Below are 23837 nucleotides of genomic sequence, written 5' to 3' on the forward strand. Positions count from 1 at the left end.
TATATGCTGCGTAAATTGTGTGAATTATAGTTTTGTTTGAAATGATTTATTTGGATTATCTTTAACCTCCTTCCTGCCTATAAATTTTCATAATTAATATGCACAATTTAAAAAACCAAAACTCATCTTTCAAAACCATTAATTAGAAAATGGGTACACTAAGCTGCAAGTTGAATATTATGCACTATCCCAATACGCTAATGTAAATACCTAGAGTTATACTTCTTTGCAAAGTATCTACCTCTCCAGGAATGAACCTTGCAGAGGCCCCTCCTTATCACACGATTGGATACTTCTTGACTTTCCTATGCAGGATGGAGTCCAGACAGCTGTCACTTAGTTTACTTGTGATAGACAATATAATGTTTTAATATAAATTTCATTTTCAAGAAAGTCGTATTATCATGTGAGTTAAAATTTTGTTGACATGAAAAAGCATGATTGTGATTTCTTTATGATCATTTTCAAAAGTGACAGGGGAAATTATGTATTTTATATACAAAGTTTTTAAAATCTTTTATAATTTCTAGGCCCCTAATAAGAGGGTAAAATTACCAACTTCTTTTTTAAATTATTTGTGATTTCTTCAAATATCGGGGAGGGGGGATGTATGTTTCCAAAAGGGCTTAAACTACTGTGAAATCTTCAGATAAGAAGGTTTTATATAATAGAAAGCACACAGGACAACTAATGCCATTAGCATTATCCATCTTTTCCTGATACCCCTAATAATCTCTTCTGTAAAAGAACATCTCATAAGATTTTAAGATTTAATTTTATTTAGGAATTCTTTCCTTATAGAAATTGATAAACTTAGTGTATTGTACACATTGAGCTTTTATTCTTCATATCCACTTAATGATTAACTCAGGTCTCAAATTTTCCTGAATTATTCAAACCCTAGTTTAGAATCTTTACAATAGCACAGATCATTTTCCTTATGACCCATGTGTCCAAAATTAACTGTGACCACTTGATACTAAGCTTGCCAGATCCTCCTTAATTTAAAAACAAAACAAAATAAAACTGCAATACAACATATAAAATAAACTTTACTGAAAAGTGCAGTTAGAAATATGATCACTGGTGAAAAGAGAGCTCCTAAACTATTTCTAAGGGTGAGATCTCTTACTTCCAGAGAATTCTAAAGCTCCCAGGATCCCAACTGAAGATGAGGGTGAGATCGTCACTAAAGTTTCAAACCAGATTAGAGTGGAGATAAATTCCACCAACGTTTGAAGTAGAATGACTGTAGTTGTTACTAGTTTCTGGTAAGACGTGTAATCATTTTGAAACATTCCAAACTACAAGAAGATCAGGTTTTATGTGTTTACATATTGGTGAGCACAATAATGTTTCCGGAAGATAATCTCTTTGCAGTTTATTTTACTGTGTGTTTGATAAGAATACTTTAAAAGGCCACAAAATGAAATTATTTCGCTAGTTTCTAGATTTTAATACTTTCATGTTAATTTACATTAAGAAACATGGATCTTTTTTTTTCAAAAAAATGGTTGAAAATGGTACATTTTTCTCTGCAATTAGGGCTTACATGAATTCAATATTTGTGATTATTAGGTAATACAAAGATGAGAAATTTACTGGAAAGTGCAATTAGCTTATAAAATATTAAGATGAAAATATGTTTAAAAAATAATACCAGTAAGTGGAAATCTAACACAACAGAAGTTCACATGTAGACTCGAAAGCATAGGCATACAAAATAAATTCTGGCATCAAGAGATAAAGCAATAGTAAAGCCTTCAAGAGATGAGGGCTACAAGGAAAAGAGCAACATACTAAAATCTAAAGAGAGAATATGAAAATGTTGTGTAGTAATAAGCAGAGCTCTTGTGGGCACTTAAATAGTTGTCATTTTACAAAGTCTTTACACACACACACACACACACACACACACACGATCACCCTAGCCCTAACTACAGGCCTCTGTTCTCCAGAGGTGAAGTCTTCCTTCCCTTCATTCTGCTAGTGCCTGTAGGAGGGTTCTTCACTATCCTATGTCATGCTTTTAAAGTGGCTCGAGGTCTCTAGATGCAGTGCACAGTACAAACACACACTCATGGATCCTGCCAGATCCAAGGCATGATGTCGGCATTATGTTTTCTCTCCTCCACAGATGCTGCAGTGTTTTCAAAACAGGGCAAGACAATCCTCTCCTTTCCTGATTTCCTGTGATGACCCAGCCCAATGGCGGCCAAAGAAGTCCAGCCTCTACATTGGAGTCGTGTCATAAGTGATATCTGATTATGGAATATTACAGTTTAAATTGTCTTTGTTTTATGTAAGAAAGAGAGAGGGTCCATTTCAAAAAGAGGGGGAAAAAAGTGAGTTGACACAACAGATTGTGACAGATTTATTACTATTTATCATCGTAAATATGTATCGAAGAAAACATGTGAATGTCTTTATCTAGTCATAATCACTCCAAAAGAAACCTTTTATTACCTTCAATCTTTTATTATCTAATATACGAATACTTGTACATATTAAAGCAAGTTTTATAAGTAATTCTTATTGGATAAATAGTCATAATTTTATTTGCGCCTAAAAGAATAAGCATGGCAGAGGTCTAAAAATATAGAAACAGAGAGCTACTGGGTTAAATGGGTTATGGTGTCTGTTATGGATATCTCTTTAGATCAAATTAAAATATAATTCTGTGCTGTGGTAAGGCACATGGATTTCATTATAAGTAATAAGCAATTAATATACAAAAATGCTAATATAAACAATTTAAATTGTTCTTAAAACAGAGTTGAGATTTTTTTAAGTAATAATCATAAATTGATGATTGGATTCTAAAATTACCCAAACTATCTTATTCTTCTTACTCAAAAAAACAAAACAAAACAGAAAAATAAGGACAAAATTTGTTTGTAATTGAACTTTTCTCCTCCTTGTTCTTAAAAAAGGCTTATTTACCAAAAATGTTCTATAAGGATAATTAAAACATTCAGCCAAGAAAAATTATCTAAGAAGAGTAAATTCTAAACTAACCATTAAAAGCTAAAAATTAAATAATAACAACTCAGTTTCCAATTCCTCAGTTTTTTTATTTATTATGAAGAAAGGAAAGATACTTTAAGATTTCTGAGCATATCACAACATACCAGCAACAAATAAATGACCTTAATAGCAAAGACAAAACTATAGCAGTAAAACTTTCTATAGCAGCCAGCCAGCTATAGGTAAATATTTTAAAATTTACAGAGAACTATGAGAAATTGTTGTTGACAACGATTAAGCATAAAGATAATATCTAATGTCACATCAATGTACTACTAAGAAATTACATAATTTCTTCATAATGTTAGCATTAGAAAAAACAAAATTAATTTCAATATGAGGCTTAAATAGAGTACTACAGCTTTAAATTTTTTTCATGGCTTTTATAGCAGAAACAGAGCTATTCTATCATTTCAGAACATTCAAAGTTCCGCTTATTGTATTTAATACTGTGCGTATTAAGTACAGGAATGTTTAAAATGTAAACAGTTGTGAGGACTACATCACTGGAAGTTGTCATAAAAGCTATTAAAATCTAAAGTTTAATCTAAATTAAAGCCAGCACTAACTTCAAGCTTAAAATATGCTTATAAAAACCCAAGGGAATATTAGTCAATTTCAATACAATGTAGAAATTCAAAGAATAAACTACTCAGCACATTTTTAAGTGACTTTTTGATAGTCCAAAATTTTATACGCTACTGGCAGTTTTACTTACACAATATTTTCATATGTTTATGAATAATTTTGTGATGCTTCTCCAATATTACCAAGCCTATGATAATCAGAATGCAAAATTTGTTTTTTGTTTTCTTTCTCCCGATAAGACTCATTCTGATACATTTGTATAATAATTTTCTGGATTGGGTGAACTAAAATCAAGTCAAATACACAGGTGTTTGGGTAATCTCAACTTAGCACATTTGCAAAACCCATTATTCTTCTATATTAACAAAAAAAAAGAAATAAAACTAATAGAGAAGCATCAAATTGGTAATATATTTTGGGAAACAAATATAATTTTATTTTGAAGTATAAAAACTTATAATAAGGTTCATTAGCATTCTTTTCAAAGAACACTAATACCTTGCAGAACACTGAATTAAATATATATATACATCTGACAGCAGAGAAAGACAGGAAACAAAGAAGGAAGGAAGGAAGAAGAAGCAAGGGAGGAAATCACATTTTTGTTCTATATAAGGAAAAAATTACTAGACATAGCTGAGCCCTAAAGAAAACTAAATAAAATTATCTAGGAACACAAATCTGAAAATATACATAAGAATTCAACATAAAGTATCATGCATTTAGCTGTGATCACAACCAACTTCTGCTATCTTGAGGGGAGGGGTGAGGAAACCTCAGTAACTCCAGCTATTAAAAAGACCCAGAATGCTTTTGGTTACAGCTGGATTCTTCTAGTTGCCACCAGGTATTAAAGACACTAACAGCTACTGATGCAGCTACCTTTGCAGCTTTTATTCAGCAACCTCTCTAGAAAATAGAGATATTCGCCCAGCACTCTGGACTGAAACCCATGTAAATTTTTCCTAAATCCTCTTCACAAATCTCCTTTCGCATGCAAATCCATAAAATCATCATAATACTGACAAAGAATTTAACCAACACATGAAACTAATACTCATTCTCTAGAAAGCCCTGTACAGGTACAACTCCTCGAACTTCAGGCACCTTTTCAAGGCTCTCTTCAGAGTTTAACCTGCTGAATATCAACATAACCACCCAGTTTTCCAGGATGTGCAATTAATTACTCCAAGATGGGACATGTGGCTGGGCATGCAAGTTATTCCTACCTCACCCACATCCTAGATAAACGCGCTGCTCTGGGAGCCGGGAACCTCATTTACTCTTATCTCCTTTGCATCAATACGAAACAGAACAAAATAAACAACATACAAAGCAGAAACAAGCAGTACTTACTGAAGAGGGCAAACCTGGAGGAACTTTTCGAACTTTCTTTGTCTGTACCTCTGAAAGAAAAGGAAGCACTCTGTAAGCTCATCACATGCCCATTTTTCTAACAAAAATGCTTGAAACCACGAAGCCATTTAGATTAGAATGGAGTTTTTTTTTTTTTAAACATCACTACCTTAGCAAAATGTAGTCACCACTATCTCCTTTTTTCTGGCAGAAATCAAATACTGCTTTGTTAAATAAGATGCCTTCAACTTTTTTAATGACTTGTTTTTTTGGTTGTTTGTTTTTAAGTTTCCTTATGAATCTACACACAGAAACAGTTCTCCTACTACTATAAGGTGTAACCTATTCCTACAGGGTACTAGTGGGGGGTGTCACCAGCTTGACAACTGATCAAAATTTTATGGGTTTTTTAGGGGGAGGTAACAGTGGGGGGAGAGGGTGGCATTAATAAAAAGGAAAAGAAAAAGCCTAACAGTAGTCACTCAGACATTCAAACAGGGACTCCTTTACTCACCCATGGCACTACTGTGAAGAGGCCTCCTTCGGGGGTTATTGCTAGAATACTGATAGTACTGGGAACCAGGCTTGGTGGGCGAAAGGGTTCCTGGGTTGCCCATATCCATGTCACCTCCAAGGAGACTCTGCTAAAAGGTCAAAAAGGGAAAACAAACATATTTGGTTCATTTTTTTTGTAACACCACCCACCTGATTGTTAGTACTTAAACCAATGCAATAAAGAAAACAGCATCTGCTAAAGGGAAACAATTAAAACAAAAAAGAAAGGAAGAAAAAGCAGTCTAAGAAGCTATGTCAAAGGTTCTGAATTTTTAATTCTTTAAAATTCTTTTGTGAGTGTTAGATCCCTTTAAACAATATTTAAACAAATTTTTTTCAGAGGACTAACATTTTCATTTGACAAGCGAATGGCATTTACATAAGCCTAGTGTTTTCTTTATCGAGATGCAGACTCATATCTGTGAACAACTCCTGCCCTTCCTTAGCTAGACCCAGGAAGAATCTCATTTTTCGAGCACACAAAACTTCCCGGCTGATCCCATTGGGGGTGAGGGTGGATGCAGCCATTCCACTGAGCTGAGAACTCTGCTTCTGCACCGGTACAGCGTGATCCTCCACGAATGTACCAGAAGATAAAATGCCAGCTGAACCGAGAGAAATGCAAATGTTCACGTTAACTTCCAAAATTTTAGGAATAGCAGGCATTCTAAGCTAACAGGCACAGATTCAAGGACTTCAGAATACCCTCTTGAGGACTATCGGAAGCTAAAATACATCCCCCCACAGATTAAACATTTCCCTGAACCCTAGAAAACTTCCACAAATATCATTAACTTATTACCGTGTGTCAAATTACTAAACTTCCAAATATGATGACAAAAGAAAGATTATACAATAATATTACATTCTCTAAAAGCTACATAGAAACTTACCCATAATATATAAATCGCCTGATTATACTCTGCTTTGAACACATTGTTCTTTTAATTATTCTGATATGTAATAGAACAAGTGTAGATACTACCATTTATATTAAGAACAAATTTACTATTTAATAAAGAAATTTTAAAATTAAGTAGTAAAAATCTAACTTTATCGTTACTTGTAATCAACTTTTACTGACTGAACTAATTACTGTCCTTGATAAAGTACAGAATGTGTTTTCCCTAATCTAAATTCTAATCACCATGTCACTCACAACAGACTTAGGGATGCTTCACTAACACACTATTCACATGCAAAATACTCTAAATAGGCCAATTATGACTCTGCCCCTGTTCCCTGGTTAACCCGCTGAGAACTGAAAAATTTCACAAGGCAGTCACCAACTAAAACAAAGGGTCCTTGTTTTAAATTAAGACAGTCTTTTTGATTCCTAAATAGCTCAACAAAGTGGCATGTCTTCTGGTGAAAGCAGTTGGTCAAATATGACCCATAAGCTGGAAAATCAAAAATGAAAACCTCCCCTTTCCATCGCCATATAGCTAAATATCATAAAGGAAACCTCTCAATTCTACGGGATTTTTGTGAGTGCTGGATGAGTAATATATAAAAGAACTAATCAGCTACTGACAAACTCGCCTTCACTGATTCCTACTTTAAGATTTTTTCAAGGGATACATAATAAACAGTACTTTAAAATAAAACTTCAAAGGTGTGATTCTAGGTCGACAGCATATTTTGGGCAATAAACTCATTGCTAGTATCTTAGTATTTACCACATAGCTGATAAAAACCTGGCATCTCTATACTCAACCACTGCCTCTTCAGAACTTAACAAAGCTATCAAAATACCACACAATGACAAACTGAAATACAGAGTCCTCTATAATAAAGTTTTCCATAAATCAGGAACCCAGCAGCATAACATCAAACGATTTCTTTAGCATTTTAGGAGTCGTGTTGAAAAACTTTTAAATCTCAATCTAAAATTTCACTCTTGGTAATTCTTAGTAATAAAGTCTGTATTCTTTAAGTCCAAGTTTTCTTTGAAATTTCCATACAAAAGATGTGAGTTATTTCAAACCACAACTTCTCTACGAGTTTGGTAAATCTACAAACGAGTCTTCAATTCACGTGAAAGAGGAGTTTGTAAATGGTATTATTAAGAACTTTGTATTCTACAGAGATAGTATCCTTATTTCTCAATTTCTTTCTTTTTAAAAAATATATATAAAATATTCAGAAAAGGACAGAGCAAATATATTAAAATGCTTGCTTGTCTTTTTAATGAGCTTAACCAAGGGTTAATTCTTGTTGGTCCTGGTGGCAAAGATTTTCACTCCCAAGAAAGTAGATGTAGTCAGTAGGTTTACACAGAAACAAACATGCTTGCTATATCGTGTTTTTGCAGCATTCACAATAGAGCTGTTAAAAATATATATGAAATGGTAACTAGAAGATAGCTAACTGGCTGTGGCTGACCTTATGGTTGTTAATCTAAGAGAAAATCATTTCATGGGACAGCTGTAAATAAATCATGCATCTAACTCATATATGTTCAGTCACATGAACTCTGTACAGTCACACAGTACTAAGATCAGATAGCACGTACAGGCATTTACTGACTCCTGCTAATCTTTTTTTTCTTACAAAGCACATTCCTGTTTCTCTTTTTTAGACCTGTTTGTTCCTTTTTCTTTTTCACTAGGACAATAGAATCGTTCTTCTAATGCAACAAAAATAAGCATTTCCTCACACTTAAAGGGGCCCTAATCACCCTACTAGGGAAAATGAAGATAAAAATATATGTGTTCTCATTGTTGAGTACACTTGTAGAATGAACAATGACCATTTACTATTGTTTGGCTTTTACGTCACATACTGAACTCTCTGTAGCAGTGAGAAAAATAAAGTATTTTCCACTGGCTGACAAATCTAAGTCTGTGAATTTAGAAAAGTTAAAGGCCTTCAATTTAATACTGCACAAAACGGATAAGGCATTCATTTATATAATGAATTTACCTACATGTATATATAGCTCTGAAGACACACTGATTGATGCTCAATAAAAGTGAAGTTTGAAAGTTAAGTCTACTTTCAGAATGGGCAAAGGCATCCTTGCCTGAAATAGGATTATAATGGTTTTAGGGTTTTCACATTGTGCAAATTCATGCTCTGCGGTTATGCCGGTCCCAGCAGTAAGCGGCTGGAGTCGGCCAGGAAACACTGGAAACAAGATGTGGCATTTCGCAGAGCTAACCTGTAAATCTTAAACCCAGAGTTTAGCATTTTGCTTAACTGTCTGCAGTGTGATGAGATGCGTTCTTCCCCTTACTCACTCCTTATTTTCTTTGAAGGGGAAACAATTTCAAGACTTACAATACCCTAACCAAAGAGGTGCACATGTTGACTTTGTCAACCGGGGTTAAAAGTATTGGGGTTCCTCCCTTTCATGGAACCAATTCTCCCACAAAGACCTAGTCCTGCTATAGCCACTCAAGTGCCAAATGCAGGCATTCCGGGAGCGTCTCTTTCCATGAAGATTTTTGTTTATTTTTCATCAAATCTGGGTCTCAGACTGTCTTTCTACCACTTTCTCGACCCTGCCCCCATTCCTTGAGGGGGGGGAGCTTTAAAAACCCTTGATCAACCACTGAACTCTGCTCCCGCAACCAAGAATGCAAAACCAGGAATTAAACTTGAGTAACAAAAAAGCAGCATATATCTCAAATTAGATTTATAACGGAATGGTCATCAAAAATAGAACTAACTGCTTCGAGCTTAAATTATCAACTTTTTTCTTGTTAAACTAAAATCATCTTGCTTAGAACTATTATTTCATTTCAGTCAGCACTTTAAATGTAATGGGTGGGTGGTACATTTCTAAAAAGAAGATTATATTTACCCTTAATTACAGATATGAGTGAGATCAGAGTACGATGAATGCTGCTTTTTTGGCTTATAATTAATTCATCTAATAGGTGAATGACCTTGAATTTCAGGGTTGGAACCTGGGAAAGGAAAAAAAAGGAGTAGAAGGAAAAAATCCCTGGGGAAAACCAAATGTGTCCCAGGTTTGTTAGGGCTGTCTCTGATTTTGCGTCACCCCCATTACGTTGTGATCCAATATCAGACACAACATCTTGGGGGATGTTGTAGAACAGAGAAAAGCAGTCTCAGATGAAACCAGATTAAGCTCCTTTTCTGAACTATTGCCAAATGCTTGTGAGCCTAATTCATGTTTGGGTATTCTAGTACTCACACAGCTGCAATTCCATTCTTTCATCACAAACCTAAGTGATGTATAGTGGCTTTGTATGGCAAACTGACTCCATAAAGCCAGGAATTTTGGGAGGCTTTACATTAATATGGAATTAAATTCTGAACCACTATAAAACCTATGAATGCCAGATATACGTGTAGGTGTCTAACAGACTTCGCAGTGTTAAGGGCAAAAATACGCACTCACAAAAACTGCAAATCAGATTTGTTTAAAGCACTTTTTATCACAGCGGAGGTCATTTCTACAGAGGTAATTCTGCACAGAATCAACTTTTCAAAAACACTGCTGAATAAGATTCCTAACAGCCATGGGGAAGTTTTTGCAAATCCCTATCGAATAGCTGCTGCTGAATTTGCCATTTTGACCACAGAAGGGCCATTGCTGACTTTCTACAGTAGCAGGAGGGGGTGATAATTTTGCTGCTGTTGGCACTTACTCTGCAATCTAGAATATATCTCACACCAAAGGGCAATGAAGAACACAGTATTTCCACCTGTCCACTTTTGAACTTCAACGCTCAACACTGAAGGTCAGTTTTGGACAGTTTTTATTCCTGATACCTAAAGGTCTAGGGATACACCTTCATTTATTTTTATTTCTGTCCTATGCTTGTACTCTTGGTTTCAACAAAAGAAAACTCGGGAAACTGGGAAATACAAGATGGCAAGGATAACTTTCATGACCAGGGACCCAGATTGCTATCATGCTGCAGAAAAGTACAAATTATCAAAATTATCATTTAGCAAACATTTCAAAGGCTTTTGGTCAATGTTTTTTATTTCCACTTTAAATGTTTAATGCATATTGGTTTGTAAAAAGTCAGCAGTAAATGTCAGACATATTAAAGAAAGAGGGAGGGGTTTATGGTCAGTCAGATCATCTTGAACGCCGAGACACATAACGCAATGTTATTTGGAGTTAGGCAACTGTTTTAAAATGTATTTTCCTCCTCTGTAAAATGAGAATAAAAAAAGCTCTATATAGGGTTGTTATCAGAAATAGATGAAATAACACACATAAAATGTCTACCACAAAGCTTACCCTCTTTCTGCTATTCTCCAACAAACAGTCCCACATTGTGGTCCCCTGATAAATTATTTTAAAAGATGTCCCGAAAGTTGTAGATGGCTGTCAGTTACTCTACTTTCAGATAAAAAGTAAACACTGACATAATAATTCTGAAAAGTCATATGAAAAACTGAGAAAGAGTTAAATATGGGGTCTACATAGGCAGTGACGATAGCCTCAAAGCCTAGAGCTATGTTGGCAACAAGAAATGGCTAGTTTTGTTCCATATTTAACAAAGAAACTGGCCAACAATCAATCTTGATAATTTAAGCATAAATGGCCATTTTCCTGGAACTGCCACAGGATTACTTCAGCAGCTCATTTAATTTTGCCTTTGCAGACATGAGCAAACTGCTACTCTTAATTCACCTATACCTGAAATCAAAACTAGTCAGTTAAATGACTAGGTATATAAAAATAGTAAATGATTTATATGTGATAAAATTTTATCAATCATGTAATACAGAGTATATTCAAATTCTCACTACCGCATTAACCACTTTTACACAGAAACTAGTAAATGGCTTCAAACTCACGTTAATTTTATGTTTTTCCCTTTACAAGGTCAATTATAGTGATTCTTTTGAAGTCTATTAAAAAATGAATATTATGTGATCCTCATCAAGTACTATTTAAAAAGAATCTCTACTTCCTCCATGATGTCACAAAAAATAAGTACAAGTACCCCATAGTTTTGGTTGGAAATTCGTACAACCCTCAAAGAATTTAACTCGCCTTGGACAAAATTATTTTTTTAGCAGTGATTATATTTCACCAAGCATTCAAAAATTCAAATATGTTTTTCCCTTATAAATAAATACAACACCTTATATCTAAATGTTATAATGGGATGCAAACGTTGCTATGGAAACTATTACTTAATGTATAACAGAGTGATGGTCAAGTAAAAACTCCTGCATTTTGGTATGGAAATTACAACCGCCCAAGGCTGGCAAGATTTACACATTCACCTATTTGACTACCTCTCAAACTAAAAAAAAAAAAAAAAAAAAAGATACATTATTTATTGTATACAGTAAAGTGAGGAGGTCTTTGTGTGGTTTTTGAAAATCTATTCTAAAGTCCAAGGAGATCTATTACATACTAAAAAGGAGATTACATTTGTTGGTGGGAAGGTAGAAATTTAGCAAAAAGGAAACACTAAAGGCAATCAGTAACCTACAATGAAATTAGATTTTAAGAAATCTTATGTAAACAACACACAATTTAAGATAACTACTTCCTTATCAGTTTATGCTCCTTTTCAGCTCAGGAAATTATTTAATATATAATTTGATAAGTGTGCTATAATCACTACTTTCCTTAAAATATCTTCAACAATTTTGCTCCAAAGTAAAAATAGAACAATTTGAATAAGACCTGTTAACATACTAGGGAGTTAGCATCACTTCTCTCTCCTATAATATAAATATGTGGCTATAATAAATGTGCTGAAAAGTATATTTGGCCAGGTTGTTATTTTAGTAAAATAAAGGACTATCAAATTGTCACATAAGTCTTAATCATATCTGATAGAGAAAGTCCCACTTCGAGGTCGTTGAAAATGTCTTCGTCTCTGAACAGACTGTCTTCCTAGATGGCAGGGACCAGGGTCACATTCAACCTGGCTTACCTAGCACCTAGCATATGTGCTCAACGAAAGTCTAATCGCTGGCTGCATAGGATTTTGCTAAAATCAAGCGTCCCAATATCTATATGAACTTGAAAATAATGTGACAGGCCTAGGATGCATGAAATAGGGATATTGATACTTCTGGAGAAGCCATATATGCACAATGGAATCTTCAAATTATCCTGAGATTATTTAAGTCCTGACAATCCTTACAGAGCTGTGTGAGGCCTCCTCCTTCAAGGGGGTCTGCTCTCAATGCCCACTGACCATTTGCCTCCCAGGGTTCTCTTTCTTGAAGACATAACTTATCAAGAACGTGTGGCTTGAAGTCTAAACTAGTTCATAAGCTAGTTAAAAGAAGAAATGACTTATTCATTTTTAACTCCCTACAATGCCTGGTCCAGAGACCTGACCATGACAAAAGTTCACTAAATATCAAAATGAATACAGAACTATTGGCATGGATTGAATCTAAGGTTTAAACAACTATTATTTATTTATTTTACCATCGACCTATTCCTTTTGCCATTCCAGCTGCCTTTGCTGCTGCTGCTGCTAATAATAATAATAATAATAACAACAGTAGGAGGATGAGAAGGAGGAGGATGAATAAAATAGTGGGAAGGGTAGAAGGTGTATTAGTAGCAGCAGCAGCTATCTGTAACTATCTTCTAAGTGTCATGTGTAGCTGAGATCCTTTACATACTAAAAAAGTTGATGATACTGCCTCCACTGTACAGATGGGCATTTAGACTGTGTGGGTGCCCTGACCAATAATGCCACATGGCTGGCAAGTAGCAGAGCCAGCACAGGGATTCAGTTAGGCCTGCCTTCACAGCCCATGTGTGTGTGACCTCTACTGCACATGCCCTCTCCCTCTCTGCACCCTTTCCTTCTACCCCAGCCATTAGAGGAAGTCCCTCTGTTTCTCTTCCATTCATTTTAACGTCAATGTATCATTCCCTAAAACTTACTCCAGAAAAGTTGATCTAACTCACTAGTCAGACAAAGCTGCGTGAGTGCTATTTACTCCTCGGGTAACCTTGAACAATCTGTCTCATTTCTGTAAGCTTCAGTCTCCTTGTCTGGGAAATGTTGGTATAATAACACCTACCCATGGAAAGGATTAAATTAGATAATATAAAGTATGTGTATTACCTGTATATAACAATAGATTATATTATATATAACTTATTATTATATACATTACATAATATAGTAGTATATAATAACTTATATAATAATTTAAAACCATTTCCCCTCTTGAACAACTGAAATCTCAGTTCTTCTACCTGCAATCTCTCTCCCATGGCACTGCCTTTGCTTTTGCTTTCCACAGCCTCATCATTTATCTCTAACCTTAACTTCTATGGTGTGATTAATCATTCTAATAACATTCAAATTACTATTTCTTTTCTTTATCAGTATCTCTTTTCCCTCAATCCTCTCAAAGATATTCTTCACATTACAATCCTCTTCCTTCTACACTTTTCCCTCCGCTTCATCTGAAAAATTCATCTGCTCTAACATTTATGCAACTCCTTTTTCCCTTCCAGTCTGTGGGTTCTTCAAAGGCAGAAAGTAAGGCACAATCATCTCTGGATTCCTGGCTCTAGCACAGTGGGCCCTGGAACATAGTATGCCCTCAATAAATGCCAACCAAATTAACTAGTTACTGAATATGCTTATATGATTTCAACTGTTACCACTGTGAAGATAACTTCTCCATCTGTATTCTGGCAGACAGAGAACTCCAGCATCTGTGTATTTAGTCTTGTCCTCAGCTTTTCTCCACGCCTCTAGAGTGATTTTTAAGGGCACTATCTCACAAATACTTAAAAAAGAAAAAAAAAAAAACAAAAACAAACTAAAAACTAAAATTTGATCCTTAATATGCAAAAGGCTCAATATCTTTTCCACTAAACTTCTACTGCTTCCTAATTATTCTGTCACTTCTTTAAGACAAGTTTATCTGAAGAGTCAGCAATTGTGAAGTCTGTGAAGAAAGTTACGTTTGTCTAAACACACATACGATGGTTTCCCTGTGTTTATATTTATGAGTGGTTTTGACTGAAAAATGGTTGGACTTCTCTAAATTAGGTAGGCTGTAACTAGGCCTAAAAGAGGTCAGACTCTAGAGAGAACTTGAACAGCTGGGGTAACGTAGGCACTACCAGGAGTAGCAGATTAAGTGATGTCACACACCTCCAGTAGAGAAGACACTGCACCAAAAAAACCCATTGCCGTTGAGTCAATTCCGACGCATAGCAACCCTATAGAACAGGGCAGAGCTGCCCCATAGAGTTTCCAAGGAGTGCCTAGTGGATTTGAACTGCTGACCTTTTGGTTAGCAGCCGTAGCACTTAACTACTACAGCACCGGGGTTTCCAACACTGCACCAGGGAGGAACAAACAAACAGCTAGACACAGGGATGGACTGTGGAATGTTTGGAAGAGAACGGTTACTCTGGGGAACAGAACATATGAAACAAGGTGGAAGAACGTAAAACACCTGGTTGAGAAATTACTCTCCTCTGTAAGTAGCAAGGAAGTCTTAATGATATTTAGCACTTGGATTCTAATTTCTTAAATACTGATGGTAGGCTGGGTCAGATAGGGTTAAAGTCACAGGAATGGCCATAGTAGACTAGAGCTAGAATAAGATAATCAAGGCAAGAACTTAAGAACTGAGCTTTAACACAATAAACATTTTTGGTATATTTCTTCATAGCAAGTGCTATGGCCTAATCTTGTGTAGACTGTTCATGCAACAACTCGTCTGAACTCTTCTGCCTATGCTAGCTTCTCCAGAATGGCACCATGGAATACTAAGAACAATGTTCTGAGAAGGGTTGCCAAACACATTCTTAAAAGGACAGGCAGTAAATAGCTTAGGCTTTGTGAGTCATTCCGTCTCTGTTGCAACAATTCAGCTCTGTTGTTGTGCCGGTAAAGCAGACATACACAATACACAGGTGAAAAGGTGTGGCTGTGTTCTAATAAAACTTTATTTACAAAAACAGTCTGTAGGCTAGATTTGGCCCAGGGCCATAGTTTGCTGACCTCTGTTCTAAGATAAAGGCAGAGTGCTTTGTTTTTTATAGGACAAATCCTCGAATTTCATTTATTTTGCCACAACAGAAATATTATCAGATTTTACAGATGCCATCTTCAATTCCTTGCTTTCTTTCTCACCTCAGCCCCACCCAGAACATTCTGGCTGCCTCTGCCTTCTAGAATTAGACTTCTGAAATCCAGAGCTGCTCCTGCTTCCCAAGTGTAAACACCCCCAGGGATCTCAAACACTCAGCCTCCCATTCCTATTCCATGGCCAATTTGGCCCCAACACACCTTTTAGGCCTCTCTTTCCTTTTTCACACATTTAGTCCACTTACATGCATTTAAGGTCTACAGCGAGTCAGCCATTGTTCCAGCAACTGGGGATATGCATCTCCTCATCCATATCTTCCTCTCAACATGGCCTAAGGAGGTTCAGAGTTAGATTCCCCCAATTAATTTCCTGCTTATGCAAACCTCTGGACCTTTACAAAGGCTGAGTCCTCTCCCAGGAAGGCCCTTTCTTTCCATTCCATCTTAGGTAAATCACTTCCAAACCACCATGAAGACTGTAAAAGAATGTCACCTCCTTATGAGTCTTTCGCAAACACCTGGGAAGTCAAGTCCCCCTTCCTCTGGCTTCTACTCCCTTATCACAGTGCACTGGCACTATAGGCCTGTTTCCTGCACTGTTCTAAGCTAAAGCCCCCTGGCAGATGTGGCAGGGATTTTCCTCAATGTTGAGTCCCAAGCCCTGGCAGAGATGCAACTCAGTAAATGACAGCAATCATAAGAATAACAGCAAATACCTAGACAGCACTTGGTATGTTTCTGGCTCTATTCTCTATGCTGGACTATACTGTACTCATTTAATGTTCACTATAACCCCTTGAGGTTCCAGCACAAACGTAAGATGAAACGGCAGGAAGGGACAGGAATTGGACAAGTGACACAGGGAACCCAGGGTGGAAAGCAGAGAGTGCTGTCACATTGTGGGGATTGCAGTCAATGTCAAAAAACAGTAAGTGTATAAATTTTTGAATGAGAAACTAACTTGAACTGTAAACTTTCACCTAAAGCACAATAAAATTAAAAAATAATCTCTTGAGGAAGGTATCTTATTAGCTCTCCTTTACAAATAAGAGGACTGAGACAGAAAGAAGTTAAGCATCTGCCCAGGATATCTGAAGAATCTAATGAATAACCAAATTGTGTCCCTTCCATTGACTTTTCTACATTTCTTGGACTCAAACTGTTCCTGGAAATCTCATACCTGAAATCTGGAACAATCATCTCATGCTCATCCTTAAATCACGTACCGAAGGTCTTCCCCTCTCTCCTCATCTCAAACCACTGCCAGCTTTGGAGCTTCATCTCTATTGGAAAAAAACGTGTTCTTGGACCTGACCCCCGAGTTCCACAGCTCCTTCCCCTCTTAAGCAATGACAATTCTTAAGCTCCATTTAGAACTCACTTATTCCATGAACTCCTTCCTATGTAAACTAACTGGCCTCTAATCATGCATCTTATTCAACAGTTACACACACAATTTTATAAATAGCCTTAAATACTGATAAGGAAGTGTTATCAAAACAGTAAGCAACCAACTAACTTTACAAATTAGAACAGTACTATAATTTCTAAGTTTCCTTACAGCAACTCCAGTGCATTTGTACCCATAAATATTCTACTTTCTCTCCAAGGATGCAGTCTAGGTATACTTTTATTACATTTCCTCATAACTCCTCACTATAAATATATTTATATATTCATCATATGACACTGACTAAACTAGCTCACTAGCCCTTACTGATGAAGATCAAAGACCACAGTCTTCAGTATGGATTACACCTCAACATAAAGAACCCAGAAATCCTCACAACTGGACCAACAAGCAACTTCATGATAAACGGAGAAAAGATGGAAGTTGTCAAGGATTTCATTTTACTTGGATCCACAATCAACACCCATAGAAGCAGCAGTCAAGAAGTCAAAAGACACTCTGCACTGGGCAAATCTGCTGCAAAAGACCTCTTTAAAGTGTTGAAAAGCGAGGAAGTCACCTTGACGACTAACGTGCCTGACCCAAGCCATAGCGTTTTCAGTCGCCTCATATGCACGTGAAAGCTGGACAATGAATAAGGAAGACCAAAGAAGAACTGACGCCTTTGAATTGTGGTGATGGCGAAGAATATTGAATATACCATGGACTGCCAAAAGAACAAACCTCTCTTGGAAAAAGTACAACCAGAATGCTCCTTAGAAGCAAGGATGGTAAGACTACGTCTCACATATTTTGGACATGTTATTAGGAGGGATCAGTCCCTGGTGAAGGACATCATGCTTCGTAAAGTACAGGGTCAGCGAAAAAGAGGATGAACTTCAATGAGATGGACTGACACAGTGGCTGCAACAACAGGCTGGAGCACAGGACTGGGCAATGTTTTGTTTTGTTGTACATAGGGTCGTTAGGACTCAGAACCAACTCAACAGAACCTAACAACAAACTAGTTCACAAGCTAGGTTAACAAAAATATGAAAGGATTCAGCAGTACAAATACTTCTAAAAGACCAAAATAATCTCTTATATCAATTTTTTAAAGAACCAAATACTTTAATCTTTTCACACAATTATTTCCTAGGAAAACACTTATATAAAAGTAATCTAATGACCTGAAATTAAACTAAACTTTCAAGGCACAACCCAACAAAACTCCAAATGAAGAAAAATGGGAGGAATGGGAGAGAAAGCAAGGGATTCTAAAATGATTCTAAAGTTCATCTGGAAACTAAAGGCATGACAGTAGCTAAGAAAATTTTTACAAGCAAGTAAGTTGGGTAAACTTACTGTGTGTGTGTGTATGTGTGTGTGTAACAAAGTAACTTAAAACAATGTGGCACTGCTGCCACAAAAGGCAGAGACAGCAATGGAACAGAGAATCGACCAAAACATGTACAGAGATTTACGACACAGATGTCATTTAAAATTCAAAGAGAAAACAATACATTATTCAATAAATGGTACAAAAAAAATTTGTTCAGCATTTGAGAAAAAATTTAAGATCTTTGCTTCCCATTTTATGCCAAAACATATTTAAATGTAAAAGCAAAAACAAAAAAGAGAATATTTTTTTAAATTTTAAAGTACAGAAGATGTTAGCTATGACATTAAATCTAGAAAAATTAAAGGAACAGATTGAAGCTCATGTCTCCGTATTTATACTTTAAAACATTATCTAACCTTCCCCCCAAAAAATAAAAGCTGGGAATTTTTGCAACAAATAGTACAAAAGAAATATAAATATCTTCAATATATAAAAAGCTCTTAGATTACGATAAGAATAAAAACTTAAATATACTAATATATCAGCAAAGGACATGGACTAGCCCTTTACAAACAGAATAAATTTGGTAATAAATATATGAAAAGATATTTGGCAAATTACAACAAGATAAATTTTAAGCTGCCAGTGAAGAAGTTTGCTTTCACAGGTAGAAGTGGGAATGTAAGCTGGTATAAACCTTCCAGAAGGCAATTTAAATGTACAGCAATATTTTAAAAAGCACACGCCCTTTGACCTCAAAATTTCAGTTCTAGGATTTTACCATAAGGTGATAACTGAACAAGTATACAAAAATGCATGTGTATTGCTGTCCTTGGCAAGTATGTCTTTAAGAAAAATTAAAAAAAAAAAAAAAACCAGTAGCAGTTTTGCTAAATAAATGAATGAATATGAAATGATATAGTAAATTTACTACACTCAATGAAAAAGCATGTTTTTTTTTTTTAAAAAGTAGCACCTCTAGGGTATGATCCCATTTTCTAAAAAATACCTACAGGTTTAACCATTTCCTATAACTTCTCCACCCTCAGCCAAATCATGATTTGATTAATTTCTTTTTTTGGCAAATTCTGTTGGTTATGTTTGTTATAAATAACATACGTGAGTACCTTCACAGGGCAGAGCCATGCAATAGCAGAAAACATCAGAATTACAATTATCTTCATTTCAGAAATATTTCTTGAATTTTGTTTATAGCAAGATAAAGAAGAATCTGTTTATATCTGTGCAAGCATAGCCCAGGTGAAGTCTGCCACAGGAGTTTATCAGATATTCCAGAGCTTTCTGCAGAATACACTGAAAATTATAACTTCGAAGTCAATATAAGAGGGACAAAACTGACCAGCCAATTTAAAAAAACTAGGACACTAAATGGATTTACATTTTAGTTTTTCATATGTAGATTATGCCATTATTTATAATTTACTAATGAACATTAAAAACATCACACAGGAGACAGGTGAACTTAACATATATATTGAATCTCCCACTGTTAGGTCCTACTTTTTTGTTGTAGCTTACTATTTTTAACTAAGAACTTCCTATAATCAGTTGCCATTGAGTCGTGTCAGAATACAACTGTGTTCTACAGGGTTTTTGTAGTAGCTAATTTTTTGGAAGCAGGTCACTAGGCCTTTCTTCCGAGGCACCTGTGGGTGGACTCAAATCTCCAACCTTTCTGTTAGCAGCCCAGCATGTCAACTGTTGGTACCACTCAGGGACTCCGATAATTTCCTATGGTAGCGCTGAAAAAGTGCCTGCACGGCTGTGGAGTAAGAACAACTTTGTAGCAGATCTACTCCTTAAACACAACAACAGTGCTGGTTTTCTCAGACCCCCAAAGTCAGCTCGCTAATGCTCTCCAAACAACAGCTGACCTTTCTTGGAGAGCCCGTCAGAGCCCTGCGACTAAACAGGCCTCGGGAGACAAACAGGCTGAAGGATGAAGCTTTTTTAGATAGGAGATGGCTATTTCTAAAATTGTTTCGAACATTATTACTTTTTTAGCCACACAGTTTTCAAATAAAAGAGCCTGTAAAAAAAATAATAAAATCTATTGCCGTCGAGTCAATTCCGACTCATAGCAACCATACATGACAGAGTAGAACTGCCCCACAGGGTTTCCAAGGAGCAGCTAGCTAGTGGATTTGAACCGCCAACCTTTCAGTGAGCAGTCGAATGCTTTAACCACTGTGCCACCAGGGCTCCAAATAAAAGATAGGCCTTCTTTATAACTCCTAAATCTTAAGCCAACTAAAAGAAGCAAGTTATATGATGGGTTTAAAAACCATTAACAACAATACTTGATTTAGTTATTATGTGGCCTTTTTTCTCCCCCAGAAAAGGTAAATATTTACTTATTACTTTAAAGGTCCACAATCCCTTATCCTCAACTCTGATATTCCAAAAGCCCTGAAAACTTTTTGTGACTCATTTTGTGACAAAACCTGTCCTGAACCTATGTGAGGACATCTCTAATCAACAACCATCTACTTAATTACTGGATACTGCCCCAGACTCCAGTGGGAAGGGGTGGGAGTATTACACAGTACATACTAAACACATCATATTATCTTCCTGAAATGCAAATAATTGCTGAACTCTGAAACATGTATGGCCCCAAGAGTTCTAAACGAGGAACTGTAGACCTGTAAACGTTCCTTTCCTCTAAAGTGTAAAGGCATGGTTAAAAAAAAATAAAATCTACTACAACAGTATCTTTTAATTACTTTTGGGGGCACTGTCAACACTTTGGAGCCCTGGTGGCGCAGTGGTTAAGAGCTCAGCTGCTCACCAAAAGGTCCGCCGTTAGAATCCACCTGCTGCTCACTGGAAACCCTATGGGGCAGTTCTACTCTGTCCTATAGGGTCCCTATCAGTTGGAATTGACTGGTCAGCAATGGGTTTGGTTTGGTTTTGGGTCAACACCTCAGCTTATTTAAAGTAAAAAAAGCTTTCAATTCCCTTAGAATATTCACACTTAGCCTGCTTAAATTAAGTGTGTGTATCTGAACACATTCAGTTTGCCCAAACCCAAAAGATCTCCTAGAGAGAGACATTGTAGCCCTTTACTTGATTGTTTGCGACTTAGTAAGTTTTTATTTGCTGTAAAGCATTTTCATATTCAGAAACACTACCCGTATCTATCAACATTTTCGGTTGTTTCAATTTCTAAACTACTTAACTGAACACTTCACAATTTTCACTGATACTTGAAGAAAGTTCTATGTATCTAAAACAATAAATGGTTCAACCACTCAAGTTTCACTTCATCTATGGTACAAATGAAGATCTACCTCCCTAAGACCCGACGTGATCAAAGCCAAGTTTCTCTAAAGTTTTTCAGCACGTGGCATGAAACTGTCAGGCAACCTGGAATAGGTCAGCTTCCTGTGTCTTGCCACCCACTGACCTACCGCCTGTTTATATTGCCCCTCATTGAAACACACACAAAACTATCCTCTCTCCTTTTGCCAACACAGACAATGACTTTTACAACTTCTATTCCTTGTCTGTAATGGGAATATTGGCTAAAGAAGTGAGGATATTAGGATGTATCAAAAACATTTTCAGTATAACCAAACACCTCATGGGACTTGGTTCCTTGGCTTGGAGGTTTAGGGTCATGGTTTCATGTGACATCCCAGTTAACTGGCTTTATAAATGTGGTTAGTGCTTCTGTTCTACCTCCTCGTTCGTTGCACAGTGCCTGGAGTCTTAAAAGCTTGCAAGTGACCATCCAAGGCACAAGGATTGGTCTCTATTCCCCTGGAGCAACAGAAAAAGAAGGAGAGTCAGGAATAGGAGGAGGATATGGAATGTGTGGCTAACTGCCTCCATGATCAACTGCTTCCTATGCCATCAGACCAGAAGAATTGGATGGTGCCCTGCTACCATTAATGAACATTTTGATCAAAGATTGCATAGAAGAATCCTGATCAAAAGGGGGAAAATGTAGAACAGAATTTAAAATTATCAGGGACTCAAGACTTTCTGGAGCCATGGATAGTGGATGAACCCCTAAATCTACTGCCCTGAGATAATCTTCAAACCTTAAACCAAAAATATCCCCTGAACTCATCTTAAAACTAAATAATAGTTTAGCTTAACTAGTGAAAAATGTCTGTCTTGAGCATCATGCTCTTTTAAGAATGATCTATATGGGATCAAATTAACAGTGCCAACTTGAAAGTTTAGGTAGGACCCTTAAGGGGCAGTGAATTTATCTTAATGAGTGAGCAACAACTCAAAAAGGAGAGTGAGAATGGATGCACAACTCGAAGAACATAATCAATGCCACTAAATTGTACATGTAGAAACCGCTGAATTTGTGTATGTTCTGCCATGTATATTTTCAACCACAAACAAAATAAATAAAAATTAGAAGCAAAAAAGAAGGCATTTTCACAGTAAAACCAACTTTTAGGCTCCTGTAGTTTGGTGGCAACTTCACCAATGCACGCAGGAGGGCAAATTATGGCTTTAGAGAACACGTATAGTTCATAAAGTCATTCCTTCAGTAAATAAACCAGAACTATTCCACAACTAAGGATAAATCATGGTCAAATCAAAGTTTCATTTGAGGATGTTCAAGAAAACATGAATAGACAAATTAGTGAAGTAGGACAGAAATGCTTGTGTCTTCTTGGGACATGAGTTAGGTTTACAACACATTCTATTCAGACAAACGAAGACTGTAAAGTACAAACAAAAGCTGTTGAAATATGCCAAAGAAATGATTTTTAGGTGTTCAAATCATTTGTTTATCTCTATTTTGCAACTGCTAATCAAATAATTATCATCAATAGATCCTAAAAATAATAGGTGATGGATGATGGAAAACTTTATAATAGAGCGATCAGGCTGGCAGCAGTGAATTCACTGATCAATCTAAGCATCATGAAAAGAAAAGTAGAAGGACCAGATCTCTATCTCTTGATATGAAGCAAAATGAGATACATAAGCTCACCATGAAGAAGTCTTGCCCAAAAAATTGAACCTCAATCCAATGAAGCCTCTAAATCCAAGTATCAGTTCACAGGAAACACAGGGGATAGAAGAACATGCTGAATGACACCACAAGGAGTCAATCAATCAAATCCAGAATGTGGGACATTCTACAGGAAAAATGACCCAATCTTTGGTACAAAAAAAGGAGAGAGAAGGATGGAGAGCAGTTATGTATTTTAAAAAGACTGAAGAGACGTGATAATCAAATGCAATGTGTTGACCTTATTTGGATTCCGATTAAATTTTCCAAAAGTAAAAAGATATTTATAAGACAATTAGGAAAATCTGAGTATGCTATGAAAGAAGTGATAATACTTTTGCTAGCAGTGATAACAGCATTGTGGCTGTACAAAGTAAAGGAGGGAGGACCTCTTAGGTAGAGACGCTCCTGAAATATTCAGAGATGAAACAATCTACTATCTGGGATGTGCTTTAAAATACTTTAAAAACATAAAGTGGAGAGGGTGCTATACAAAAAAGACTGGCAAAACGCTGACATCTCTTGAGACTGGAT

The 23837-nt window shown here is 36.2% G+C and overlaps 1 protein-coding gene across 17 annotated transcripts in view; it reads right to left on the reverse strand.

The window, feature by feature from the left end:
- TCF4 (transcription factor 4) overlaps nt 1–23837 on the reverse strand; it is a 391702-nt gene that overhangs the window by 133448 nt on the left and 234417 nt on the right. For 15 of the 17 annotated variants that reach the window (XM_004379247.2, XM_023733972.1, XM_023733966.1 and 12 more), the window contains 2 exons: nt 5486–5615; nt 4972–5021 (listed from right to left, as the gene is read on the reverse strand). In XM_004379247.2, the coding sequence (XP_004379304.1) occupies nt 4972–5021; nt 5486–5615 (180 nt within the window). The remainder of the gene's footprint in view (nt 1–4971; nt 5022–5485; nt 5616–23837) is intronic. The other 2 variants (XM_023733969.1, XM_023733968.1) reach the window with 1 other exon arrangement.

The sequence above is a fragment of the Trichechus manatus genome, unplaced genomic scaffold (genome assembly GCF_000243295.1).
Source record: "Trichechus manatus latirostris isolate Lorelei unplaced genomic scaffold, TriManLat1.0 scaffold00063, whole genome shotgun sequence".
Classification (NCBI taxonomy): domain Eukaryota; kingdom Metazoa; phylum Chordata; class Mammalia; order Sirenia; family Trichechidae; genus Trichechus; species Trichechus manatus.